Raw genomic sequence first — 23,527 nt, 5'->3', positions numbered from 1 at the left:
AAAATGACTAAACTAAAAAACAACCAAGCAAACCAAATGAAAACAAATTTTGAACCAATTTTCTTACATTTTATTTCACATGAATCTGCAAACATAAAATATTTGTACCTATATATTAAGGATTTCGTCTGTCGCGTGTGATAACATCCTCCCTCGTCCACCAGAAAACTGTGAAACAGGCTTTAAGATTCTGATTATTTATTATGTACAGTTCATCAGAAACGTTCCAACAATTTGGCAAAAAACCTTCACAAACATTTGGCACAGAAAATCAGCAACGATATCTTTTTGTTTTTTCTCTGATATGCGTCATAAAAACAATGAGGAACCCGGATGGACTATCTGACATCGACGACAGAAACGAAGAGTGTTCAGAGTTGAGTGAGATGATCAGTGTGCGTTCACATCGGCTCACAGGTAACATCAGAGAGAAGAGACTTAAAGCACCTCTAACTTCACCACCTTAAACCAGACCAGGGACAGTTAGTATTTACATATTTACTCCTTTGATTTGTGCTACCCCGTGCCACGCGTGCGTACTTTCTCACTCAGCGGTGAAGTCAGTGACTGTTACTTTTCCTCCAAGGAAGTTACAACTGATGATTTGTAAGAACAATTGGGCCTCCGTCACAGGCTCTAACATCACCACCACCATCATCAGTACCAGTAGTGATTAACTCTGAGTCCTTTAAAAACATTTAAAAATCATATCACGTCCTTCACAGTGCCTTTAAACACCCAGACAAACAAATCAAGGTTGTGCAAACAGATTTTTTTTCTTCTTGTCGTTTTTTTGGTCCACACAGAGCATCCTCACATCAACTTACACCAAATTACCAGCTTATGGCTCTGTCCCGGAGGGCTGTGGATAATGTAGTTCACAGAGACTTGTGTTTCCCCAGCAGGCAGAGGCTGAGGCACTGCAGCAGGCCTTTCATCCACAGACAGTGAGCGAGGAACAGCAGCAGCAGGCAGGCGCCGGCCGAGCAGTAAACGCTGATCACCGTGCTCTCCTCCGGCAGGAAACACTTGGACAGCGTGTAACTGCTCGGTGACACCGTCGCCTGGGAGAAGAAAGGGGGGAGAAGTGAGAAATAACGTGAGTTAGAGGTGATGAGTAATGTTCATACTGGCAGAGGTGGCTGCTTAGAGCTCTTCGGCCACCAGAGGGCCTCCGAAGATTAAAAATAGGAGCTCATTTTGAGTTCCTTTCTTCCTATTTTTATTTTCTGCATGAATCTGTTTTTTTATAGCCTGTAAACAACAGGAACAACAGATTCAACAGAATCTCACCTCAGCAGATTGTTTACTATATAATTAAACACTTTATTAGGAAATTAATTGTTTGTATGAAAGAAAAACATCTAATTTAGGCCACTGATGCTGATTCTAGCTAGAGTTTGCATGTCGTCCCTGTTCTTGTTGATTTTCTCTGAATGTTTCTCTCTCAGAGATATTGGACAAAATCGTGTTAGTTTAATGTTACCTTTGTCACCCCCTCTCTTAACTTTCCTTTAAGAGTTTCTGCTTAAATCAAGTTCAAGCAAAAGCCTCCAGAGCAGCAAATTTGGGACTAATCATCAGTCATGTCCTCTCCTGTGAAGCTGGCGTCACTCACTAAGTAAAGAAGATGAAATAGATGAAAACGTGGTTGTGGATCATGGATCCGCGGCTGACAAATCTCCAGTAACTTTGTGATGCTGTCTTGTCAATTCGGACTGAAACCTCTGAAGAATTTTTGCAGCACCTTGTCGAATCTAAACCATGAAGGCAGCCGTGGAGTCAAAAGGGGGTTCAAATCACCACTACCCTGTACTGGTCATCGTTTTAGCACTGGGCAAACATGCAGAGAAAAGCAGTCATTCATGCTCACATACACGCCTACAGCCCATTTCGATTCGAACCAGTGGCAGACTGGATGTTGGGAGCTGAGGGTCATTTTGACTTGCCATGAATTAGAGCTGCATTTGATGAGCGTAGCAACCTGTCCAGGGTGTACCCCACCTCTCGCCCCATGACAGCTGGGATAGGTCCAGCCCCCACAACAACTCTGAATAGTATAAGTAGAACAAAATGGATGGATGGATTTTCTATAGATATCTATAGTTAATATATGTATATTTATTACCTCTATAACTGTGAAGTAAAACCTGATATTGTGCCAGATGTAGTTTGTAACCAACTGCTCACTCCTTATTGATTCTCCTGAGGGAAACATCTGGCACACCTGCTAAATTCTCTGATGTGTTCATCAGCTAGTTGCTTACAGTGTTTGCATGCTCAGCAGTGGCTTTCAAAGAAAAGCTGGGGCTAAAAACTACTCTACACCACTGAGACTGAACCATAACAGTAAGGTTGTGCACTGGGCAGCTAAACAGAGAGAAAAGGCAAACCACACAGAAACAGCCCAGCCCACCTTAATAATCTCTCTCTATAATACAGATTAATTAGATTATTTTTCATCTATTGCTGGTTGAAAAATGCCGACTTTAATCCGCACACTGTAAAAAGTCTGTTCACGATTTTGCTTTCACTCACAAGGATGAAGCTGGGGTTGTTTCTGTTCCTCCAGCTGAAGGATGGCACGCTGATTTCTGGGTACTTGTTGTCATGGAGAACCTCACATCCGCTGTGGGTGTGTCCGCTGAGGATGAGGCGGGGCTTAAACCACTGCAGCAGCTGAGGAGAGAAACCCATAACTGCTTCAGAGGCTGGTTGCTGCTCCCTTACATCACCAGTTTCATCATCACCATCATCATCACCATCATCTGCTGTTTCTATACGAGACTATTTCTGACGGCGGGCTGTTGTTCGCCGTTTTAATTGGATGAAAACACTTCAGAACAGATCTGCGCTTTGAGAGAAAAGGAAAGAAAAAAAAAGACAGACAGCGGAGGCGGTGTGATGAGACTGCAGAGTACTCACTCTCTGTGAGGCCTCCTTCGACAGCACGTCGTACTTCTCTCTGAACAGCAGGTGTCGCTCTTCAGGCGGCGCGGCGTCCTGTCCTGTGCAGCCAGCGTCACTCACTCTGAACAGAGGATAGTGCTGCAGAACGGAGCACACAGTCAGGGAAACGTGCATGGATTTGGATTTTTCATGGAAGAACAGGAAACAGGCTGAGAGGCAGCTCAGTAACAGCATTTCTGATGTCAAGTTTTTCACCCAACCACGCAATTCCCCCATCAAACAGTTCATAAATACATCTGCAGTGATCCACGTGTCTAAACAGCCATTTGCACAGGGAACATGGAGAATAGCCACGTTCCCCAAAGTTTCACGATGTCAGACATGGTTCTCCTGCCACTCTGCGTTTCACTGGACTTGAACGTGTAATTCTTCCAGATAGAGCGGGCAATCCATCAAAGTCGCTGTCACAGAGAGAGTACTGAATCGTAACACTCAACACACCACGACACTCATGACACCTTCTGGACTGAATGATGATTTTCGTTGAAAGTGCTTCCTCTGAAGGAAGTTTATATAAAGCATGGATCCCAGAGTGTATGGTGTAACCTCAGTCAGAATTTTCAATCTGTGTCATGTCACTATTTAAACCAATCACCTGCTAAAATCTTGTACATAAATTACGCTATTCTCATTTATCTACTTAGTGCCTCTTTATCTCCTCTGTCCTCTCTATCCCGCCTGTGACTCAGGAATCAATCTCAGCACACAATGATGAAGGATGTCTGTGTCCCTAAAATGCATTGGAGAGCCAGAGGAGGCTTGCCGGAGGAGCTATAATCCTTGGATGTGTTTCTTTGCCTGTTGTGTATAAAAGATTCATGCACGCGCTTGGAATACACTGCAAAAAGAGAGGCTCTTTAAACAACTATCCTCTTTATATGCAGTTTCAGTTATTTAAGTACATCAAACCTTCCTGTGTGCGATTAAGAAAAGCGTCTAATATCTTGTCACACTGTTGCACTGTTACATTTACGATCATAAAATACAGCAGCAGTCGGCTAAATAAAAGGAATTTATGGTGTGGTTGTCAAATGACTGCTGCCTCGACTCCTCTCTTCTCATGTCTCCCTATCGCTTCCTCCGCTTGCATCTCTGTTGGGAGGGACTATGAAGCGAGGAGAGGAATCGAGGATGTATGAACTAAGAAATGAAAATGGGAGGTCGCCTCTTTTTTAATCGTGCTCTCCTTTGTTCGTTGAAATAGCAGAAAAAACTGAGACTTGTAAAGTTTCTCCTTACGTTTTGTGCAGGTGTTACCTTCTTACCTGTTCAACTTTGGGAGTTTAGTTTAGCACCACAGATGACCATACTGGGATAGTGCATTGAACTAGACTGAGAGACGCACAATATTGCTAAAAGTTTTCACTCATCTGTGATCACACACATATGAACTTGAGTGACATCACATCCAAAGGGTTTAATATGATGTCGGTCCACCCTGTGCAGCTATAACAGCTTCAGATCTTCTGGTAAGGCTTTCCACGAGGTTTAGGGGTGAGTTCATGGGAATTTTTGATCATTCTTCTAGAAGCACATTTGTGAGGTCAGACAGCCAGACAGACAGGTGTTCTATGGGGTTGAGGTCGGGACTCTGTGCAGGCCAGTCAACTTCTTCCACACCAAACTCGCTCATCCATGTCTTTATGGACCTTTGTGCAATGATGCGCAGTCATGTTGGAGCAGGAAGGGGCCGTCCCCAAGCACGAAATTGTCCAAAATGTGTTGGTATGCTGAAGCATTAAGAGTTTTTTAAGAGCCCCACACCATAATCCCCCCTCCACCAAACTTTACACTTGGCACAGCGCAGTCAGACAAGTACCGTTCCCCTGGCAACCACTAAACCCAGACTCATCCATCGGATTGCCAGATGGAGAAGCGTGAATAGTCACTCCAGAGACCACAATACTGCTTTAGAGTCCAGTGGCTGCGTGGTTTACATCACTGCATCTGCTTTGCATTGTGTTTGGTGATGTAAGGCTTGGATGCAGCTGCTCGGCCATGGAAACCCATTCCATGAAGCTCTCTACGCACTGTTCTTGGAAAACCTGACGGCCACATGGAAGTCTGTAGCGATTGCCTCTGCAGATACTTGTAACCTCTATGCACCTTAGCATCCACTGACCCCACTATGTGATTTTAGATGGTCTTGTTGTTATTCACTTCCACTTTGTTATAATCCCACTAACAGCTGACTGTGAGGAAACTTCACAACTGGACTGCACAGTTGGCATCCTATCAGGATACCATGCTGGAATTGACTGAGCTCCTGAGTGACCCATTCTTTCAGAAGAAGCAGTTCATGGAGAAGCAGTCTGCATGCCTAGGTGCTTGATTTTACACACGTGTGGTCATAGAAGTGATTGGAACACCTGAATTCAATGACTTGGATGGATGAGTGAATACTTTTGGCAATGTGGAGTGTCTCTCTCAAACATTTACTGACTAAAAACTTTGCCACAAAAAGGAGCACATATTGTCCTTTTCAGATCTGCACACACGAGCAGCACGCCATCCTCAAAAAAAAAAGTTAATAACGGCAGTGTCATAGGCAAATGACAGTTAGTCTCTATTGCTTATTAATGCGATTTCAAGGGCGCTTCACTTACAGGCACAACTGTTTTCTATGATGAACTAAAACATAAAACATCTGACCTTTTTAGAGAGAGAAGTGACTGCCACAGTTTTATAACAAAGGATGGTGTTATTATGAATTACTGCATTCACATGACAGACAATATGTTCACAAATAGTAAACATTCCCTAATTTTCTGCAGGTCTGTATTACGATGGAATTAAAGTTTGAGTTATCAAAACATGTAATTAGAGAGTCGAACATTTTTGAAGCTCATTTCATTTTTGGTTAAATCGTATATTTGTAAAATAGGTAATTGATTCTCTTATGCAGACACGTCCTCTAACAGTGAAAAAAGCTGACAGAGCATTTAAGTAGATTGTTCGATGTCAGCTTCAAACACAGTTGCAGACCTGTTGTAAAGCAGCGTGTAATGATTGGTCATTTCATAGAGTTGAACCTACAGCTTAAACCAACATCCCTGCACACCACACAGTAATCAGTGGACGTTGTTTTCAGGTTAAATCTTGTCGATCAATCGCTTACCTTTAAAAACATCACGTTTATCTCTAAATTTGGTTGAAAACTAGGACGGGTAAAGTCGTATTTTAAGGCTGATGCAAACATTTAAATTCAGCCTCGTTTCAGTCATTCACTGATACTCCACTGAGATATTTTCTGCTGATTCAAGGCCTAAAAGCTCTAAATGATCCGCAGCTGTTGAGCCTAAATTGTTGTTAAATTAGTTTCAAACGTGAACGTTTGGTACACGTCTGGATCACAAATACTGTTCAAAAAACGCAAATATGCAAACATGTATACATATATATATTTTTATATAAAATTTGGCTGAAATTTATTTGGTTGTTGTACAACATTTATTTCAATATATATAAAAACTGTAGTTTTTTTTGTCAGTGTCTGTTTGTACAATGATTGATGGCCTTTTTTAAGATTCCCAGTTTCAAATATTGAGGTCAGTGTATGAATAAGTGATCCCTGTGAGCCAAGAGCTCCGTCTTCACACAGTTTTGTTTTTTCTGTTATCGGCTTAATGTGATAATATTGTGGTATTCTTAGACAACTCTGGCTGTGACCACTGAAACCTTCATCACCTTCTGCTGAAAGCTTCTGTTTGTGAGGGACGGCCAATCAGAAGAAAGCGAGGTTAAGTGAGAGAAACAGTTTGAGCTGGGGACCAATTTTTTGAAATTATTTGAAACCGTGGTATGTGGAAAGCAAAAATAGAAATATGGAGATGGAAAAGCACATGACAGGTCCCTGTTAAGCATAAAATGTTGAACGTTAACCGTGTGTTTCCAAAATCAGTAATTAAGTATGAAGTTCTAAATGTATTAATTGATTACAGGGTCAGCTGAGGGGAAGACCCAAATGCAGACAGAAAGGCTGGATGAAAAAAACTGACAAAGATCTTTAATTAAAAGTCTGATTAACCATCGTCCAAAGAGGAAAACATCAAAGTCACAAAAGCGAAACTAACCAGGAATGCCAGGAGGCACAGAGGATGAAGGCAAGAAGCTCAGGAGGGAAAACTGACAGTCCAGCAAAGACAGAAAGAAAGACACAGCTAGATATACACAGAGTGCTGATTAAATAGGTCAAAAACAGGAAGTAAAACCACGACGAGAAACAGAGAACCAACCTCAAAGGTAAGCGCGAACACAGACACAGGAAGGAAACGGAGAAAATAGAAACGAAAGAAAAAAGCAGATGCACAACAAAGAACACGAAATGATTTTTCTCACTTGTTGGTATGTGTACATTGAAAAACAGATTGGATACTGGAAGCGATGCCTTCCCAGCATGACTCGAGTTTGACAGATATGCACCACTCTGCACAGCAGAGAAGAGATTATTATTATTATCATAGCTGAAGCTGATGTGAAGACTTCAGCATTCTAAATGAAACCATGTGGATATTTTCCAGAAATACCACTTTGTAGAAAGAAATTTTGTGAAGGTCTTTGTGTTGTTTTTCTTCTGCTGGAGCACAGCAAGGAGATTCTGCCCTTAGGAAAACAAAAAGAGAGTCGTAGACAAAAAAAAAAAGACTGCAACTTAGGAAGATAACTTTTTTTCCTCCCTTCTTTTGCATCCAGCTCAGGCTGAATTTTGCACAAAATGAGGTCTTTGGATTTTGTTTCCTCCACAGCGTAGAGCTGGGACGCCGCTCGGGGGCCATAACAGAGACCGATAACGCATTCAGTGTACGCTCAGGTACGCGAGTGCTGAAAAGGCTGATCACGTCTTCCGCTGCTAAATGTTTTCAGCTTCTGATGAAGTCTGAGTGGAGTCATGCAGTTTACCTGTAACATGATGGGGGGTGTGGGAGGGTAGAGCTGCGAGCCTTCACAGCCGTCCATCACTCCGCTCCCTGACTGCGCGCTCTGCAGAGGAGAAAACATAAAGAATTCATCAGCTGTCTTGTCCACAACCTCACAAAGCATCCTCAAGCATCAGGTAACATTTTTATTTCATATCGCTACACTGCCTCTGGTTCTGGTGCTGTCTGCAGGAAAAAAAAAACCTAAAAACACAAACCAGGCGCCACTTCTAATGTGCTTTAATAAACACTGGATGTGCAAGAAGAACAAAACACCTGCTCTGGGTACGTCTTAATTTTCTGTTGGCGCATCTCGAGTACCAGTGGCAGAGTGCATTCGAGGCGCTGACAGTGAAAAAGTGTGCGAAAGACTCCTAGAAATTTTCCTCCCACCTGAAGTGAACAGTTGAGGTCCCTGGAGAGTTTGATCAGCTCTTTTTCCACCGACTGGCAGATGGGACAGCCGTCGCCGTGCAGGGCCACGCTGTTCACCAGCAGAAAACTGACGAGAGAAGGAGATTCTCAGTTAGTCTGGCAGGAAATGTAGGAAAAGCATCGTTATTAACAAAACAACATCCCGGTATCATTATCAAACTGTTAGAAAACAGTTGCAGTTCTCAGAGCCGCATCTGAATTCGTTTGGAGTTGCGTTTCTGGCCACCTGACAAATCTAAGTCCAATATTCACTCCGTTTTTTACCAACTCCAGAGGGAAATATCTGGCTCTGTGTTCGCCAGCTTGCGGATAACTGTGTTCGTCTGCTGTCTGGTGCTGCGAAGGTAGCATGCTGTGAGTGCTGTGAGCTGAAAACGTGTGATGAGAGTAAACCAGGAGAGTAAAACAATGAGCCGGGCCCGTAAAGGCGAGGGCGAGCTGCGGATCCAGAGCATTAATCTCTGTGTATGTGTGGCCCCCCTTTTTTTTCCCATTGCCACAATGTTTTCACATCACCTTTGATACATTATTATAAAATTATTGCTTACAGCTGCTTTAAATAGATCCTAAAACTAGAGCTCACATGGAGGACAAACACTGCTGCGCTGTGGGCGTTTTACATCAGCGCTGCTAAAAAAAAAAGGGAGAAGCACATAACCATTTTCTGTCAGCGGAAATAGGGCTTTTTGTTTGGATCCTTTTATAATATATTACAACACAACAAAAGGCCTGTTCTCATGTAAATGCATCGCAACAAATGCAAATATGTTACAGCACTGCTGCAGGGAGCACAAGCTTTTACTGGATGTTTTAACCCTAAAGTGACCAGTTGAGAGTTTCAACCGAAGTGGGATCATTTATGACCTTGTCATATTTCATACAAGAACACTGTACATCATCACTATCTATGAGAGACAGTCTAATGTGTTCTAATGTAATTAATTGGCATTTTATCAGATGTTTTAGGTGTTTTTTGCTGGAATAAAATCAAGCTCCCAGCCTTGTTGTCTGTCTTTAAAAACATTTGTGAAAGAATAGGAAAGCTACTGTCAGCTGCTCCCTTGTCACATGGGGTCGCTACAGCAGGTACTTCTGCATGTTTGATTTAGCAGTTTTACACTGGATGGCCTTCTGACACAATCCTGAGGGGGGGATGAACATTTGTGAAAGAATGGGTCGTTCTAAAGAGCTCACTGAATTCAAACTTGGTGCTGTAATAGGATGCCGACAAGGAGCTTCATGTCTGAGAAGCTCCTGTAGGTGTAACGTGTAGATGGCACAGTCACAAGTCATCACGATCTTTTATTACTTCTACTCTTCTGTTTTAAATAAAATCTAAACACACATCCTGTTAGTAGTTTGTCTGAAATCTTTGTGCAGAAACGTTTTCCAGGTTTCTGCAGCACTGCTCTAATTCTGTTAGCCATGGTTCACTGTCAGCATCATTATGTGGTGATAAGAATTGTAAAAATCTAAATCAAAGCCTAAAAATTATTGTTAGGAGTATACTGGAGTCATTAAGCTCCGTTTTTTCAATACAAATGAAAATACTAAACGACACATGATGACCAATGACAATGATAAACGAACGGGGACAAGAGAACACGTGACATCGAGGCACAAAGAAACCAGAACGCCAGTGACGTAGTAGCTAATCCAGCTCACGATCCACCACAAATCACAGGTTTTGTAATGTGTGAAGTACAAAAAGAAAGTGATAAGTTTTGTTCTCATAGGTTGGCTGAACTGCACAAACTAATGAGAAATAAAATCCTCAGTTTGTTTCAGTAAAATCTGACCAGTTCTTGTGGAAATGGAAAAGTCTCATGGTCTGTGAGTTTTGTAGATATTTTTTTGGAGAGTTTTCATTATTATGTAGTCTTTTGCGTGACTATGCTTGAATTTTAGTTTTTTGAATTGCTTGGCTAGTTTAGCTGTCCTAGTTTTTATAGACTTGTTAATAGATATTTGATTCTTTAGGTTATTCTTGCCTCCCTAATGTCTTCTTGCATCTTGTTGTCTCTGTTATGTGAGTCCCCATTTAGTTACTTCCTGTTTTATTTTGTTAGTCTGCTCTCTCTGGTGCCTTGTTGCTAGTTGTACTTCTTGTGTTATTGTCTTAATTAGTTTAAGCTGTGCATTGTTAGCCTGGTGTTTCCACTCTCCCTGGTTAGCCTCACGTGTTTATTTACAGCCTCGGCTCCTATCTGTTTAAATCATACTGTATCACTGTCTGTCCTTCCTTGTGTTGTTCCTAGACGTCTGTTTGGCTTTATTGGCTTAGTTAATTGCTGCCTATTCGGACTTTGTGCTTTGCTTTAATAAAAGGTTAGGTTTTCTTTCTGCTTCTCAAGTTTGACTTAATACCCTGCATTTGTTTCCCTTTCCTGCAAATACCTGACAGAACAGTGCCTGTGAAATGGCAAATATGACTGTGACCTTCAGCACAGTTCTGGTAAAAACCCGTTCAGCGATCACTTAGTTGGTACTGCTCGCAGGTCTTTTTGGCTTCTGAATTTTTGCGAGTTCATGATTCATTTTGGTTTTAGAATAATTTATGTGGGAGTTTTGTTCCTAGTTTCTTTTGTATTATATGTTATCTTGTTTATATTCCTCACTATCTCCCTGGGTGAGCCTTTTACCTTATCAGTTAGTTCTTAGTTTTTCTATTTATAGAGTTGTTGCTTTAATTTAGCCCCCCCTCCCTCCTAGAAGTAAAAGGGGCCTTGTTTGTTCTTATGGTTTAAGTTTTAGTTGTATTTAGTTGGACGCCTTCAGTGTTCTATTCTAGGCTGTGTTGTGTGTCAAGTTAATCTCGTTTCCCCCATTTTTCTTATTTTCTATTTTTATTTTATCAACAGTTTAATCTTTTATTTGACTAGTTTCACTTCCTCTCCCTGCCCTCACTGACGCTCTAGCTGTGTTTGGTTATCCAACTGGTTTCTCTTCTCTTATCTCATTCACTCATTCATTCACTTTTCCTATGTAGCATGTAAAAGAATAGGAAAGCTACTGTCAGCTGCTCCTTTGTCACAGCAGGTACTTCTGCATGTTTGATTTAGCAGTTTTACACCGGATGGCCTTCTGACACAATCCTGAGGGGGGGATAAACATTTGTGAAAGAATGGGTCGTTCTAAAGAGCTCACTGAATTCAAACCTGGCGCTGTAATAGGATGCCGACCAGGAGCTTCATGTCTGAGAAGCTCCTGTAGGTGTAACGTGTAGATGGCACAGTCACAAGTCATCACAATCTTTTATTACTTTCTACGCTTCTGTTTTAAATAAAAGAGGAGTTGCATTAATTTAGCCCCCCTCCTCCTCCTCCTCCTCCTCCTCCTCCCCCCCCCAGAAGTAAAAAGGGCCTTGTTTGTTCTTAAGGTTCAAGTTTTAGTTGTATTTAGTTGGACGCCTTCAGTGTTCTATTCTAGGCTGTGTTGTGTGTCAAGTTAATCTCGTTTCCCCCATTTTTCTTATTTCCTATTTTTATTTTATCAACAGTTTAATCTTTTATTTGACTAGTTTCACTTCCTCTCCCTGCCCGCACTGACGCTCTAGCTGTGTTTGGTTATCCAACTGGTTTCTCTTCTCTCATTGCATATACAGTGGCTTGCAAAAGTATTCAGCCCCCTTGAACTTTTCCACATTTTGTCACATTACAGCCACAAACATGAATCAATTTTATTGGAATTCCACGTGAAAGACCAATACAAAGTGGTGTACACGTGAGAAGTGGATTGAAAATCATGATTCCAAACATTTTTTACAAATAAATAACTGCAAAGTGGGGTGTGCGTAATTATTCAGCCCCCTGAGTCAATACTGTGTAGAACCACCTTTTGCTGCAGTTACAGCTGCCAGTCTTTTAGGGTATGTCTCTACCAGCTTTGCACATCTAGAGACTGAAATTCTTGCCCATTCTTCTTTGCAAAACAGCTCCAGCTCAGTCAGATTAGAGGGACAGCGTTTGTGAACAGCAGTTTTCAGATCTTGCCACAGATTCTCAATTGGATTTAGATCTGGACTTTGACTGGGCCATTCTAACACATGGATATGTTTTGTTTTAAACCATCCCATTGTTGCCCTGGCTTTATGTTTAGGGTCGTTGTCCTGCTGGAAGGTGAACCTCCACCCCAGTCTCAAGTCTTTTGCAGACTCCAAGAGGTTTTCTTCCAAGATTGCCCTGTATTTGGCTCCATCCATCTTCCCATCAACTCTGACCAGCTTCCCTGTCCCTGCTGAAGAGAAGCACTCCCAGAGCACGATGCTGCCACCACCATATTTGACAGTGGGGATGGTGTGTTCAGAGTGATGTGCAGTGTTAGTTTTCTGCCACACATAGTGTTTTGCATTTTGGCCAAAAAGTTCCATTTTGGTCTCATCTGACCAGAGCACCTTCTTCCACATGTTTGCTGTGTCCCCACATGGCTTGTGGCAAACTGCAAACGGACTTCTTATGGTTTTCTGTTAACAATGGCTTTCTTCTTGCCACTCTTCAATAAAGGCCAACTTTGTGCAGTGCACGACTAATAGTTGTCCTATGGACAGATTCCCCCACCTGAGCTGTAGATCTCTGCAGCTCGTCCAGAGTCACCATGGGCCTCTTGGCTGCATTTCTGATCGGCGCTCTCCTTGTTCGGCCTGTGAGTTTAGATGGACGGCCTTGTCTTGGTAGGTTTACAGTTGTGCCATACTCCTTCCATTTCTGAATGATGGCTTGAACAGTGCTCCGTGGGATGTTCAAGGCTTGGGAAATCTTTTTGTAGCCTAAGCCTGCTTTAAATTTCTCAATAACTTTATCCCTGACCTGTCTGGTGTGTTCTTTGGACTTCATGGTGCTGTTGCTCCCAATATTCTCTTAGACAACCTCTGAGGCCGTCACAGAGCAGCTGTATTTGTACTGACATTAGATTACACACAGGTGCACTCTATTTAGTCATTAGCACTCATCAGGCAATGTCTATGGGCAACTGACTGCACTCAGACCAAAGGGGGCTGAATAATTACACACACCCCACTTTCCAGTCATTTATTTGTAAAAAATGTTTGGAATCATGTATGATTTTCGTTCCACTTCTCACGTGTACACCACTTTGTATTGGTCTTTCACGTGGAATTCCAATAAAATTGATTCATGTTTGTGGCTGTAATGTGACAAAATGTGGGAAAGTAAGAATACCTTTGCAAGCCACTGTATTGTCTCATCCTTCACTTTTCCTATGTAGCATGTGAAAGAATAGGAAAGCTACTGTCAGCTGCTCCTTTGTCACAGCAGGTACTTCTGCATGTTTGATTTAGCATTGTCCATGTCACTGTTTTCCCAGTCCTGTGTTCCCATTGTTCTCTGTATATTCCTGGTCTTTGTCTTTTTGTTCTCTAGATTTTCTACCTTGCTTATTATCTTAAACATTAAACGCTTGCTTTCACTTCAACTCTGCTTCTTGCATCCTTCATTTGGCTCTAGTCACGCAGTGGTGCCTAACATTAGTTCCATTGAAAATGAGATAACACAACCAACATCATCAAACTTTTTAACCCTGTAAACCCTGAGCCATGAAATAACTTATTTTTTATTGATTCTTCTGAAATTTAAAAATAAAAACTTATCTAAATTTCAAATATATAGTACTATGTAGTCTTAAAATCTCATGTATCAAATATGATACATCTGGTGTTATAGAATTAAATGGCTTTTTAACATTAGATATATTTGGTCATTTTATACATGTAGATTTCAGTTCCTTAAATAACTACATCTTATGGACATTGGCTTTTTTTGACATATTTGTACATCAACCATTTGAAAATATCCCAACACATAAAACTGGAATCCTTGAAGCAAAATGAAAATATTATTTTTCACACAGTAAGACAACATAACCGTATTTTGTCATTGTTTTGTTTCGGTAATCACTGATAGGTAAAATTATGACTGAAATAAAAGATGAATTTTACTGCATACAACGCATGTAATATTATTCTGTATAAATTGTGTTAAAGAATATCTACCAATCTTGGATTTTTAAGTGGTTTCTTGCACTTAAATTTCAGTGGGATTCATGTCTTGGCTCTGACTCCAGTTACCCCGCAGTGCCTCATTTCTTCTGTAGCCACTGTTTTGATGGATTTGCTGGCGTGCTTAGGTTGAAATGCACCTCCACTTCCCTTTAAACCTTCAGATAGTCTCACATTATCTTCAAGCACTCCTTCGTATGATGTAGGATTCATATTTGAATGACCGCAAGCTGCCCATTTCCTAAGGCACTGAAGGGGCCTCAAACCATAACATTTCACAGCTGGTATGATCCTCTCCTGGAGGCTGTCTCTGCTCTGTGCCAAACATGCGTCCTAACTCTGAGCTCCAGCAAGTCGCACATTTTTTCCACAGGGTCTGTTCTTTGTCTGCGTATTCACACACACAAACCATTGTTTGCTCAGAGGTTGTTTGTGGACAGCAAAGGCTCTTCTCCTGGCATGCCTTGCATACAGGTCCAATTTTCTAACTGCAGAAGCAACTCGGTTACCTGCAGATTCCTTCCTGACATTTGTGTTCCTTCAGTTTTCTTTTTGCATCAAACAGTTTGCTGTTGGTTTGAATTTTGAATTTTCTGGGCCTGGCAGTCCTGCACAGTTTGGGAGTCACTTTGAACTCTCCACCACTTGTACATCATTTTCCTTGCAGTCTAATGATTTATTTCAAATTATTACAGACTCCACAGTCTTTTTCCTGAAGAGTCTAGGGAGCTCTTTAGATCTTGGCCTAATGGCGCACCATATTTCAGTGGCAGAAAGACCAGCAAGAAGTTTAAAATAAGACTTCTGCCACTCCCACAGGCGGCTCTGATAATCAGCACCTAACCTAAACCATCAAATCTAACAAATATATAACCCAATATAAGCCATACTTTTTCCATGTGACTGCTTCATTTATGCCATAAATTACCATGTTAACTAATAAATGTCCATTTATGGAGTCATTTGTTTTATCACCATTATTAACAGGCACCGTTTCAAATATGTTTAAATGACTGATTAGACTGCCGGAGGAAATCATTCCCACATCATGTTATAATTTTACAATTTATTAATATTTAATAGGGCATTTTTTACTCTGCACAGCCAAGTTATTGTATTATATTCAACTTTCACGTGTTATTCTACCAAATTTCATTTAGATTTTCACTTTTGGAGATCCTTTGTTATTTTACTTTATTTTTTTCTATTTAATTGAGCTCTTTTACGATTTAGATTTTGAACTTGAGGATCTATTCTGCTTTGTCTTACAGTCACGTGGAAAAAAACATCTTGTTTAAGTTCAAGTTTTATGTATCAGGACATAGTAAAACATCATCTGGTTTACAGGCCTCAGTTAGTATGTTAAATGTTAAAATTCATGACAGCATGATTTAAAAAAAGCTGAATAAGTAAGGCTTGAAAGACTATTTTTTCTTTTCCTAAAAGAAACGTGGCAGCATGGCTTAGGTTTGCATCTGGAACAATGTCCTGTGGACAGATAAAACCAAAGTGGACATTTGGTCATAAAGCACCACCCCTGGCAAAACCCACACACAGTATATCAACAGAAACACCTCATACCGATTGCCAAACGCAGCAATCGAGGAGTCGTGATTTGCGGTTGCTTTTCAGCCATAGGACCAGGGCAACTTGCCATCATCGAGTTGACCGTGAACTTCACCGTAAACCGAAGTATTCTAGAGTCAAATGTGAGGAACGTCTGAAAAAATAAAAGGATCAAGGTACTGATTTGTGTCAGGACTTTAAGAGAGCTGTGAATGAAAGAATGCCCACAAAGCAACGCTGTAACGAAGAGCGGGCCAAAATTCGACGATGAGAGACATCGACAAATTTAAGCAGGAAACAACTACTTCAAGTGATTCGACAGGCTGCTGAATCTTCGTCTTTGTTAAATAATGACACGGTCTAATGTGCCATAGATTGCTCACGTGCTAATATGTCCTGATGGGTAAACCCTACAAACAAGACTGTATCTAATTTTCCTGAGCGCTTCTCCTTTATTTAAGCTGTCCTGTAACAAGTTATGTTTAAAGCTGCTGTAACACAATAATTTCACAGTAGTTGATTAAATAAATTAAGTATTTCATCTTCATCTTATCTCGTAATCTATCATATTATGGTAGGTGCTTTGTTTTTAATACACAGAGTGCGAAACTGAACGCAATCTCCTGACACACAATTAAGACCTCGGGAACAGTTGCCTGGCTCGTCTAAAAGCACCTCTGTGCCACAGGCCGACTCAGGGGATTAAACCGTCGACCTTCCCGCATGCTGAGTCACATGTTTGTCCTTCAGGCGTGTCACGAGTTTTTATGTTTACATTTATGTTTCACCCTCCCGTCACTCACTTGACGCCCTTTTTGGTGACGATCCTGGTGGAGGAAGCGTTGAAGACCTTCTCAAACCGCTGCAGCTTGAACCAGTCCATCCTGCAGGGAGACACAATACGCTCATCACACAGCACAAAAACCTGCTGCTCAGTCTGCCGTGTCTGCCTGTCTATCACGCACCGTTACATAACAGCTGTGCCAGCATGCTTCCCGCTGCTCGGCTAGAATCAAACCACATAGGAGCATGTCTACAAAAGCTCGCATTTCTGAGTCACACATGTCAAATACCAAACATTTAAAAAAAAATGCATGACATGGTGTTTTCTTCCCTGAGAAATTAAGAAAAGAGTCTCTATAAGAAGGCTGTTACATGCTGGACACAATGAACACAACTTGTCTGCAATTTAATGCAATCCAACACAAAAAATGTAGTTTAAAAAATTACCGGAAAGACAATAAAACCTCAGTGAAACCATCTTATTAAAAATAAAAGCTACAATCTTTTTCCTTTATGACTTTTCTATGTGACTTGTTAACAAAAATAGCAAATAGAGTGATGAAATAAATAAATCTCTTCGTCGCTCATCTTCTGCTTTCTTTTTTTAATAATTTCTCTTTAGATTTCTTCTTAATTTTGCTTGAAATATTACCCCAACCTTACAAAATCTTATCAGGTTTTTTTTTTTTAACAAATAAATTAAATCTCCTTCCTGAAAACGTTGGGCCAACCAACAAAACAAAACAGCACATATTAACATAATTTCTTAATGGCCTTTGAAATCAGTGGGCTCTGTCATAACTGGCCACAGCTGAATATGAAGGGTTGCAAGATGATTAGCCATTAAGGAGGGAAAAAAGAAAAGAAAATTACCTTTAATTTTAAGGCCATTTAACTCTCTTTTTGTCTTGTAAAATATTTGACATTTTCTCGTCATCGGGGTGATAAAAATGACTCAAATTAAACACTTAAAGAAGGTAAAACTTGGCTTTCAAGTGCTAACAGGAATGTGTCACCTCTGATGAAGGGCTGCGAGTTGCCATTTTTTCCCTGCTTGAATGGGTCACAAGATAAAAAAGGTGGGGAGCGTGAACGCCATTTCAAAGCCTTTTCCGTGACTTGGACTTGAGACAGCTTGATGTGCTCTGATGTCCAGAGTTATGTCTTTGAACACTCTCAAACATGCCGCGTATAGGAGGAGAAGCCGTGTTTGTCAGAAACTTCCATTAGAACATAAAGAAAAGAAAAACTAACGTGTCATAACTGCGCTGAAGGGAGGATGTGGAGACAGTTGATCAATTAGATCAAACGGCTACTTCCTAGTTCGTGAATGGACATTCAACACACACACACACACACTACAATGATCTACTCAATAGTTTAAACAGCATGCTGAGGAAAGATGTCAAAGGTTTGCACACTATTTGGCTCCAATTTAACGATACTTGAACAAAGTATCTTCTTTGGACGTGTGTTGCTTAGCTTTCTGTTTATCTCGCACCTAAAAGATGTTGTATAGATTTGTGTAGGTCTGAAGGAATATTGTAAGATGACCAGGAAATTCGATGAGGGGCACATTGTGATTTATTTAGTCTATTTTATTCTACAGTTAGAGCAGGATCAGGTGAACTTGAACCATCCATAAGTTATGCTGCTATAGGCTCATGACGCTGGAAGACTTCCCACGATACACTGAACACTTCTTCTTCACTTCATATAGAGTTGGTTTATATGCTGCTATTATATTATCTAATTATTATTAATAATGTCATAAACTTTTTTTCTTCCCTCTGCTGTGGCGTGAGTTTTGTCCTGCTTGCTGTTTGTGGTCTCTGTGTGTTATACCTCTGTTTTCCCCTCATTTCCTAACCGGTCATCGGGACTTCTTCTCCCCTGCTGTGCTTTGCTTATAAGGAATTGCTGGTTTTCCTTTCTCTAATACTGCAGGGACTTGATCTCACAAAGAGCCTAGAAAATGAAGATTGTTTTTCTGTATAGTCTCTGAAATAACTTGTCGTTAAAGATAAGACTCACAGAGTCAAGATCTTCTGTGCAGCCGTTAGCAACATCTCCTCACAGCAAGAAGGACCTTTCCGAGGCCGTTCTGTGTGGAGTCTGCATGATCTCGCCGTGCCCAGCGACATGCACATTAGAATAACTGGTGATTCTAAAGCAGCCGTGGATGTAGATGGTAGATGAAGCGCTTAAAGTATAAAAAATAAATAAATGTTTGGGTAAATTGTTTTGGTCAGCACTACATAACTGCAGTTCCATTTCGATGTGACGCCACATTTTCCTTTCTTCTTTTTATCCAACCTGCTATCAATATAATGGTCTAATCTTTTTACTACTTATTTTTACAGACACTTTGTGTTTTGCATATTGTATCTGACAATGCATTCTGTTTCGGTTTATCAGACTTTACATTTTCTGTTGTTTTGCCGTTGGTGTTAACATCCATCAGATCTCCAGTGAACCGCAGAGGGTTGGGGTTAAGTTGCATTTTAGCCACAAGCCAAAAGAGACTATTTTCAAAAAGTAGACGATGCTGCCTGTTATTCCTCCATAGTTCTTCTCTTGTAATATTTCTATTTGGTCGTGCAGATGGAATTACTATACAAATGGGTTGATGTGAACCTAACCCTAACCAGAACCTGGTGGGCCTTAAGAGGAAGATTTCTGGCTTTCCGTACAATTTCTTGCTTTTGTGTCTCTGTCAGAACAATGTGAATTAATTATAAGAAGTGAGATTTAAACACTTTGTCTTAAAAAGCCCACAACGTCAGGTTTATATGTCGCTGTGGAATGTAAACATGTGATAAGAATGCAACTGACGTCAGTACAGAAGGCAGTATTCAAACACCACCAAAGGAACAATACCAGCAGTTCACTAGTCTGTCAATATTTAACATGTAACACAAACCTCCCTCTCTACAGCTCAGTACTGTCTTGAAACAGCTGGGCACAGCTGTAGCATCCAGTAAACGATACTTAAGCAGTGTATTTGTTGCTGAATATTTCCCTCTGTTGATTAATGCTTGCTGCATTACCGAGCCGCATGACGGAAATGTGGCACTGCCTCCAATAAAAACACTACCTTTAACACCGATATTAGTAAATCTTTTAGTTTTTAATGTGACTTGTTAATATATACTATGATGAAAGCACCACTTTACTGCTACAGCAACAAGACAAAGCAAAGACCCTCCAGCGATGGCTTCAGACCTGACTGCATGCGCTGCATCCAGCCTCTGCTTTGTCTTATTAAAACTACCTCATGGAAATATTCAATCGCCTCCTTGCAGGTTATGTAATGTAGACAAAGTCCTCTTGCTGTGCGGTGTAGTAGTAGGAGACAGTTATTGACTTTTTTGGGTGCCACATTTAATGTTTTCTCTTGCTTTAAAAACTTTTCAAGGAGGCAGGTATTTCTGTAACTAGGGCAACAAAGAATAGCGCTGGAAATCGTTCATACTGAGTCAGTCTAAGAGGTAAAACCTGTGCTTAATAGAGAAGTCCCTCAGGTGAAGGCCACGTAAAACCAGATCAACCGGTCACAGAGTAAAGGTTATGTAATGAAAACAGAAAAACAATAGCATACAGAATGTGCTTACTCATAATGGAAACCGATGTCATGATTTCCAACCAGTACAACCAGTTCCGTGTCAGTGGAGTGCCTGAACATCCTGTGGAAGCGACGCACGTCGTCCTCCCAGTGCTGCGGACAGAACAACATGAACACAGCTGAAGTTTCAGGCCTCAAACAAGAAAAACTCCCCGGAGAAGCTCACGAGCATTAATGGGATCTCTGAGGGTCGCCCGGCGGCTCCCACGGGCGGCTGAGATGAGCTGCTTTGATTCAGATTCAGTTTTGCTTCTACGGGGCCGAAACCGCACACAGAAACAGCCTTTAATTGCATCAGTGCTGTGGGTTTCGTACGTCGTGTCTCTTATTTATAGAATTTATAGGATGTGGGGATTTGGAGCGGTTTTCATCTCTGATTTGACCACATTTTCAAACTTGAAATGTAACTATTTATTAATCAGTTAGGTGATTTAGGGGATTAATGAGTGTGTGGGAAAGTATTTGAATAAAAAAAGCTGAAGATTGGATTCTTTTTAATACTTTTTAGTGAAACAATATTTGGTTGTCTGACTGTCGGATAAACAAAGCCGGCAGTTTTTCAAACATTTACAGAAAAAAGAGTGAAAGGAAAATAAAAGGAACTAAAACTATAGCTTGGTGTGTTTCTCTGCTTTTAAGCATTTATTGTTTCTGCAAACTCACAGCGCTGAATCCTCCAGGAAGACGACTCAAACAAGTCATAAATCAAGCACATAACACCAAATATCATCTGTTTCAAGTTCTTCTATTTCATGATAAGCTGCTTTTTCTTCATTTTTAACACTGTATGTTCAATATCTTTTGGTTTTTGGACAATTTCTGGGGCTACAGACAAAATAAATACTTGGTAGATTTACAGAATGAGCAAATAGGAGATTATTTTGCTAGCAGAGTGATCTATAAAGTCAGTTGTCAGGCGAATATGACTCCTTCGCCTTGGTTTTCATTCAAAACAATCAGATTGTTGACAAAAGAAACCAAACATATTTGACCGCAGCTTCACGTTTTTAGACGTTCTCGCTCTGCGAATTTAAAACTGGTGAATGATATTTGAGAGCATGCTTCTTTTTCTTTTTTCAAGACTACAACAAAAAACGATGAAGTATTTGATCAGTTAGGTTGCTCGCACAATGAATGGTTATGGACCTATTGGTCACTCATCAGGCAAACATCCAACACGGTTCCTGAGTTTGGGGTGTGAAATGTGCCGATTTGTTTCTATATTACTCTTTATACTGATTTATTAAAACAAGTAGGGTTTTGGACTGTTAGCAGAGCAAAATGGGGGCAATTTTGCACCATTTATTGCTCTTCTAGTATATTTTATTCTGTGTGCAAGCTATCAGCTCTAAATCCTTCGAGGGGAAGCCAGTCACGTTGTGAATCAACCACAATTGCTAAAATCATCATGCTTTTCTTTGTTTCACATGCCACTGTACATTGAACACCTTTGCCCTTGTGGCCAGTTTTCTAACCACGATAAATATTTTCAAGATGTCCTCTTAAGATGGAGGGGGAACTCCTCAGATACAAATGAGGCAAATGATTAGTCAGTCAAAGAAATAAATGACAGACGGACCTATTCACCTGCTGCAGATCAACTCTCAGTACTCTCAGTGTGAATTCAAACACGCAGGCCCTTCCTCTTTTAACACAATACAAATTAAAAGAGTTGCCATTCAAAGAGTGAAAATGAGGAGGAATCAGCGAGTGGGTGGGTGGAGGGGAAAGTAGATTAGAGGAGATTTTACTGTCTGAGGCTTTGTGTTGTGTTCCTCTCGCTCCACTTGCTTCTATCTGTCTTGACAGATCCCGTTTTATAACCCAGTAATAGATTTCTGAGCATTCCCAGAAGCTTCCCCCCAGCACACCAGGATGGATGTACCACGGCGGGCTAAGAGGATACCTGGTGCAGCTGTTTTCCTCAAAAACCTGCAGCCTCTGGGGCCCGGATGGTAACAAGATTATGATTATTATGACCAGAGAACACAGAGCTTCTGCTCTGCATCCACATACTCGAACATCATCATAATTATCATGAGGGGGGGTGCAGAGCAATGCAAGAAGGAAAACAGGGAGCTCTACGTTACCTTCTGCGAGCTCCACTTGCCTTCGTCGAAGATATCCCCGAGAATAAAGACTATCTCGGGCCTGAGCAGCCACAGAGCGGTCTGGAAAGCCCTCTCCATCTGCCATTCCCTGCGCGTTTGGACACAAGTCAGCGTTACTGGATGTTGCTGTTTACAAATCACTCCTGCAGAGCCCCGGGCACAGACGGACGGATGCAGGGCAAATATATATGAGAATACATGCAAATGAATTATTACCTCCTCAGCTTGTCAAACCAGTGTCCCCCGACGGCTCCGAGGAGGTGCGTGTCCGACAGCACCATAGCGCGGACCGCAGAGTCCACAGAGTGGCCGTCGATGCCCTCTCCGCCGCGAGCATGGCTGATCTTCGGCCAGGCGCACTTGAGGATGGTCGGAAAGTAGATGAGATACTCGCAGAAGAAGAAGGCGCCGCCGACCACCCCAATCAGCACCACCGCAACCACCCATTTGACGCTAAACCTCGGCATTTCTTTGTTATTCGGCTTTTGGGATGCCCTGAACTGGCGCACTGGCGGTGATGGAGCGGTCCATGAGGCATCTTCACCTCTTCCAGACCCCACGGTTTAGGTCTCCAGCCGCGTGATGCTCATGGCAAGCTCCACTGGATAAAAACAGGCTTGTCCGTGGAGTCCGGTTGATTCCGAAAATAAGGGAAAGAAAAACAAAGTTTTAAAATGCGCCCTGATTTCAAGGGAACAGCAGCGAGAGAGAGCGAGCAGCCGCCAGCCGCTGTTTCTAAATCACAGGCTCTCATGCGTTAAGCTGGAAACAACACATCCGGTGTGTGTTTTCAAAATAAAACGGGTAACACGATATCTAGGGCACACAAAAACTGCATGCTTTCTGTAGTATATAGTATATATTTAAGAGTGCAGGCTTTCTTAAGGTTCAGAAAGTTTCTAAAACTTAAATTATTCTGGAACTAATTTAAAATCCTCTGGATTCAGGCTCCACACTGGGCCAAGCCTTTATGTATACGCCTGTAGTCCAATTAGCCTGTAGGCTAATTGGTGATGTCTTGATGCATTCTCAATCATCCGGGAAAGTAAATCTCCAAAAAGTTGATTCTGTTCATCTGGACGTAGCGTTTTGTGGGAAACCTGCAGTC

At 41.3% G+C, this 23,527-nt stretch overlaps 1 protein-coding gene across 1 annotated transcript; it reads right to left on the bottom strand.

Moving 5' to 3' along the window:
- Nucleotides 1–55: 55 nt before the first annotated feature.
- On the bottom strand, nucleotides 56–23,193 carry mppe1 (metallophosphoesterase 1). Its single transcript, XM_031731035.2, has 9 exons — nucleotides 22,636–23,193; nucleotides 22,399–22,507; nucleotides 20,298–20,401; nucleotides 16,704–16,784; nucleotides 8,280–8,388; nucleotides 7,870–7,950; nucleotides 2,926–3,048; nucleotides 2,539–2,679; nucleotides 56–1,064 (listed from the first exon to the last, which is right to left on the bottom strand). Exons 1-9 carry the CDS (start codon nucleotides 22,884–22,886, stop codon nucleotides 879–881), a joined length of 1,185 nt encoding a protein of 394 aa, XP_031586895.1. The 5' UTR covers nucleotides 22,887–23,193; the 3' UTR covers nucleotides 56–878.
- Nucleotides 23,194–23,527: the final 334 nt, after the last annotated feature.

Source organism: Oreochromis aureus, linkage group 18 (assembly GCF_013358895.1).
Source record: "Oreochromis aureus strain Israel breed Guangdong linkage group 18, ZZ_aureus, whole genome shotgun sequence".
Taxonomy (NCBI): domain Eukaryota; kingdom Metazoa; phylum Chordata; class Actinopteri; order Cichliformes; family Cichlidae; genus Oreochromis; species Oreochromis aureus.
This window is presented reverse-complemented; position numbering and strand designations above follow the sequence as displayed.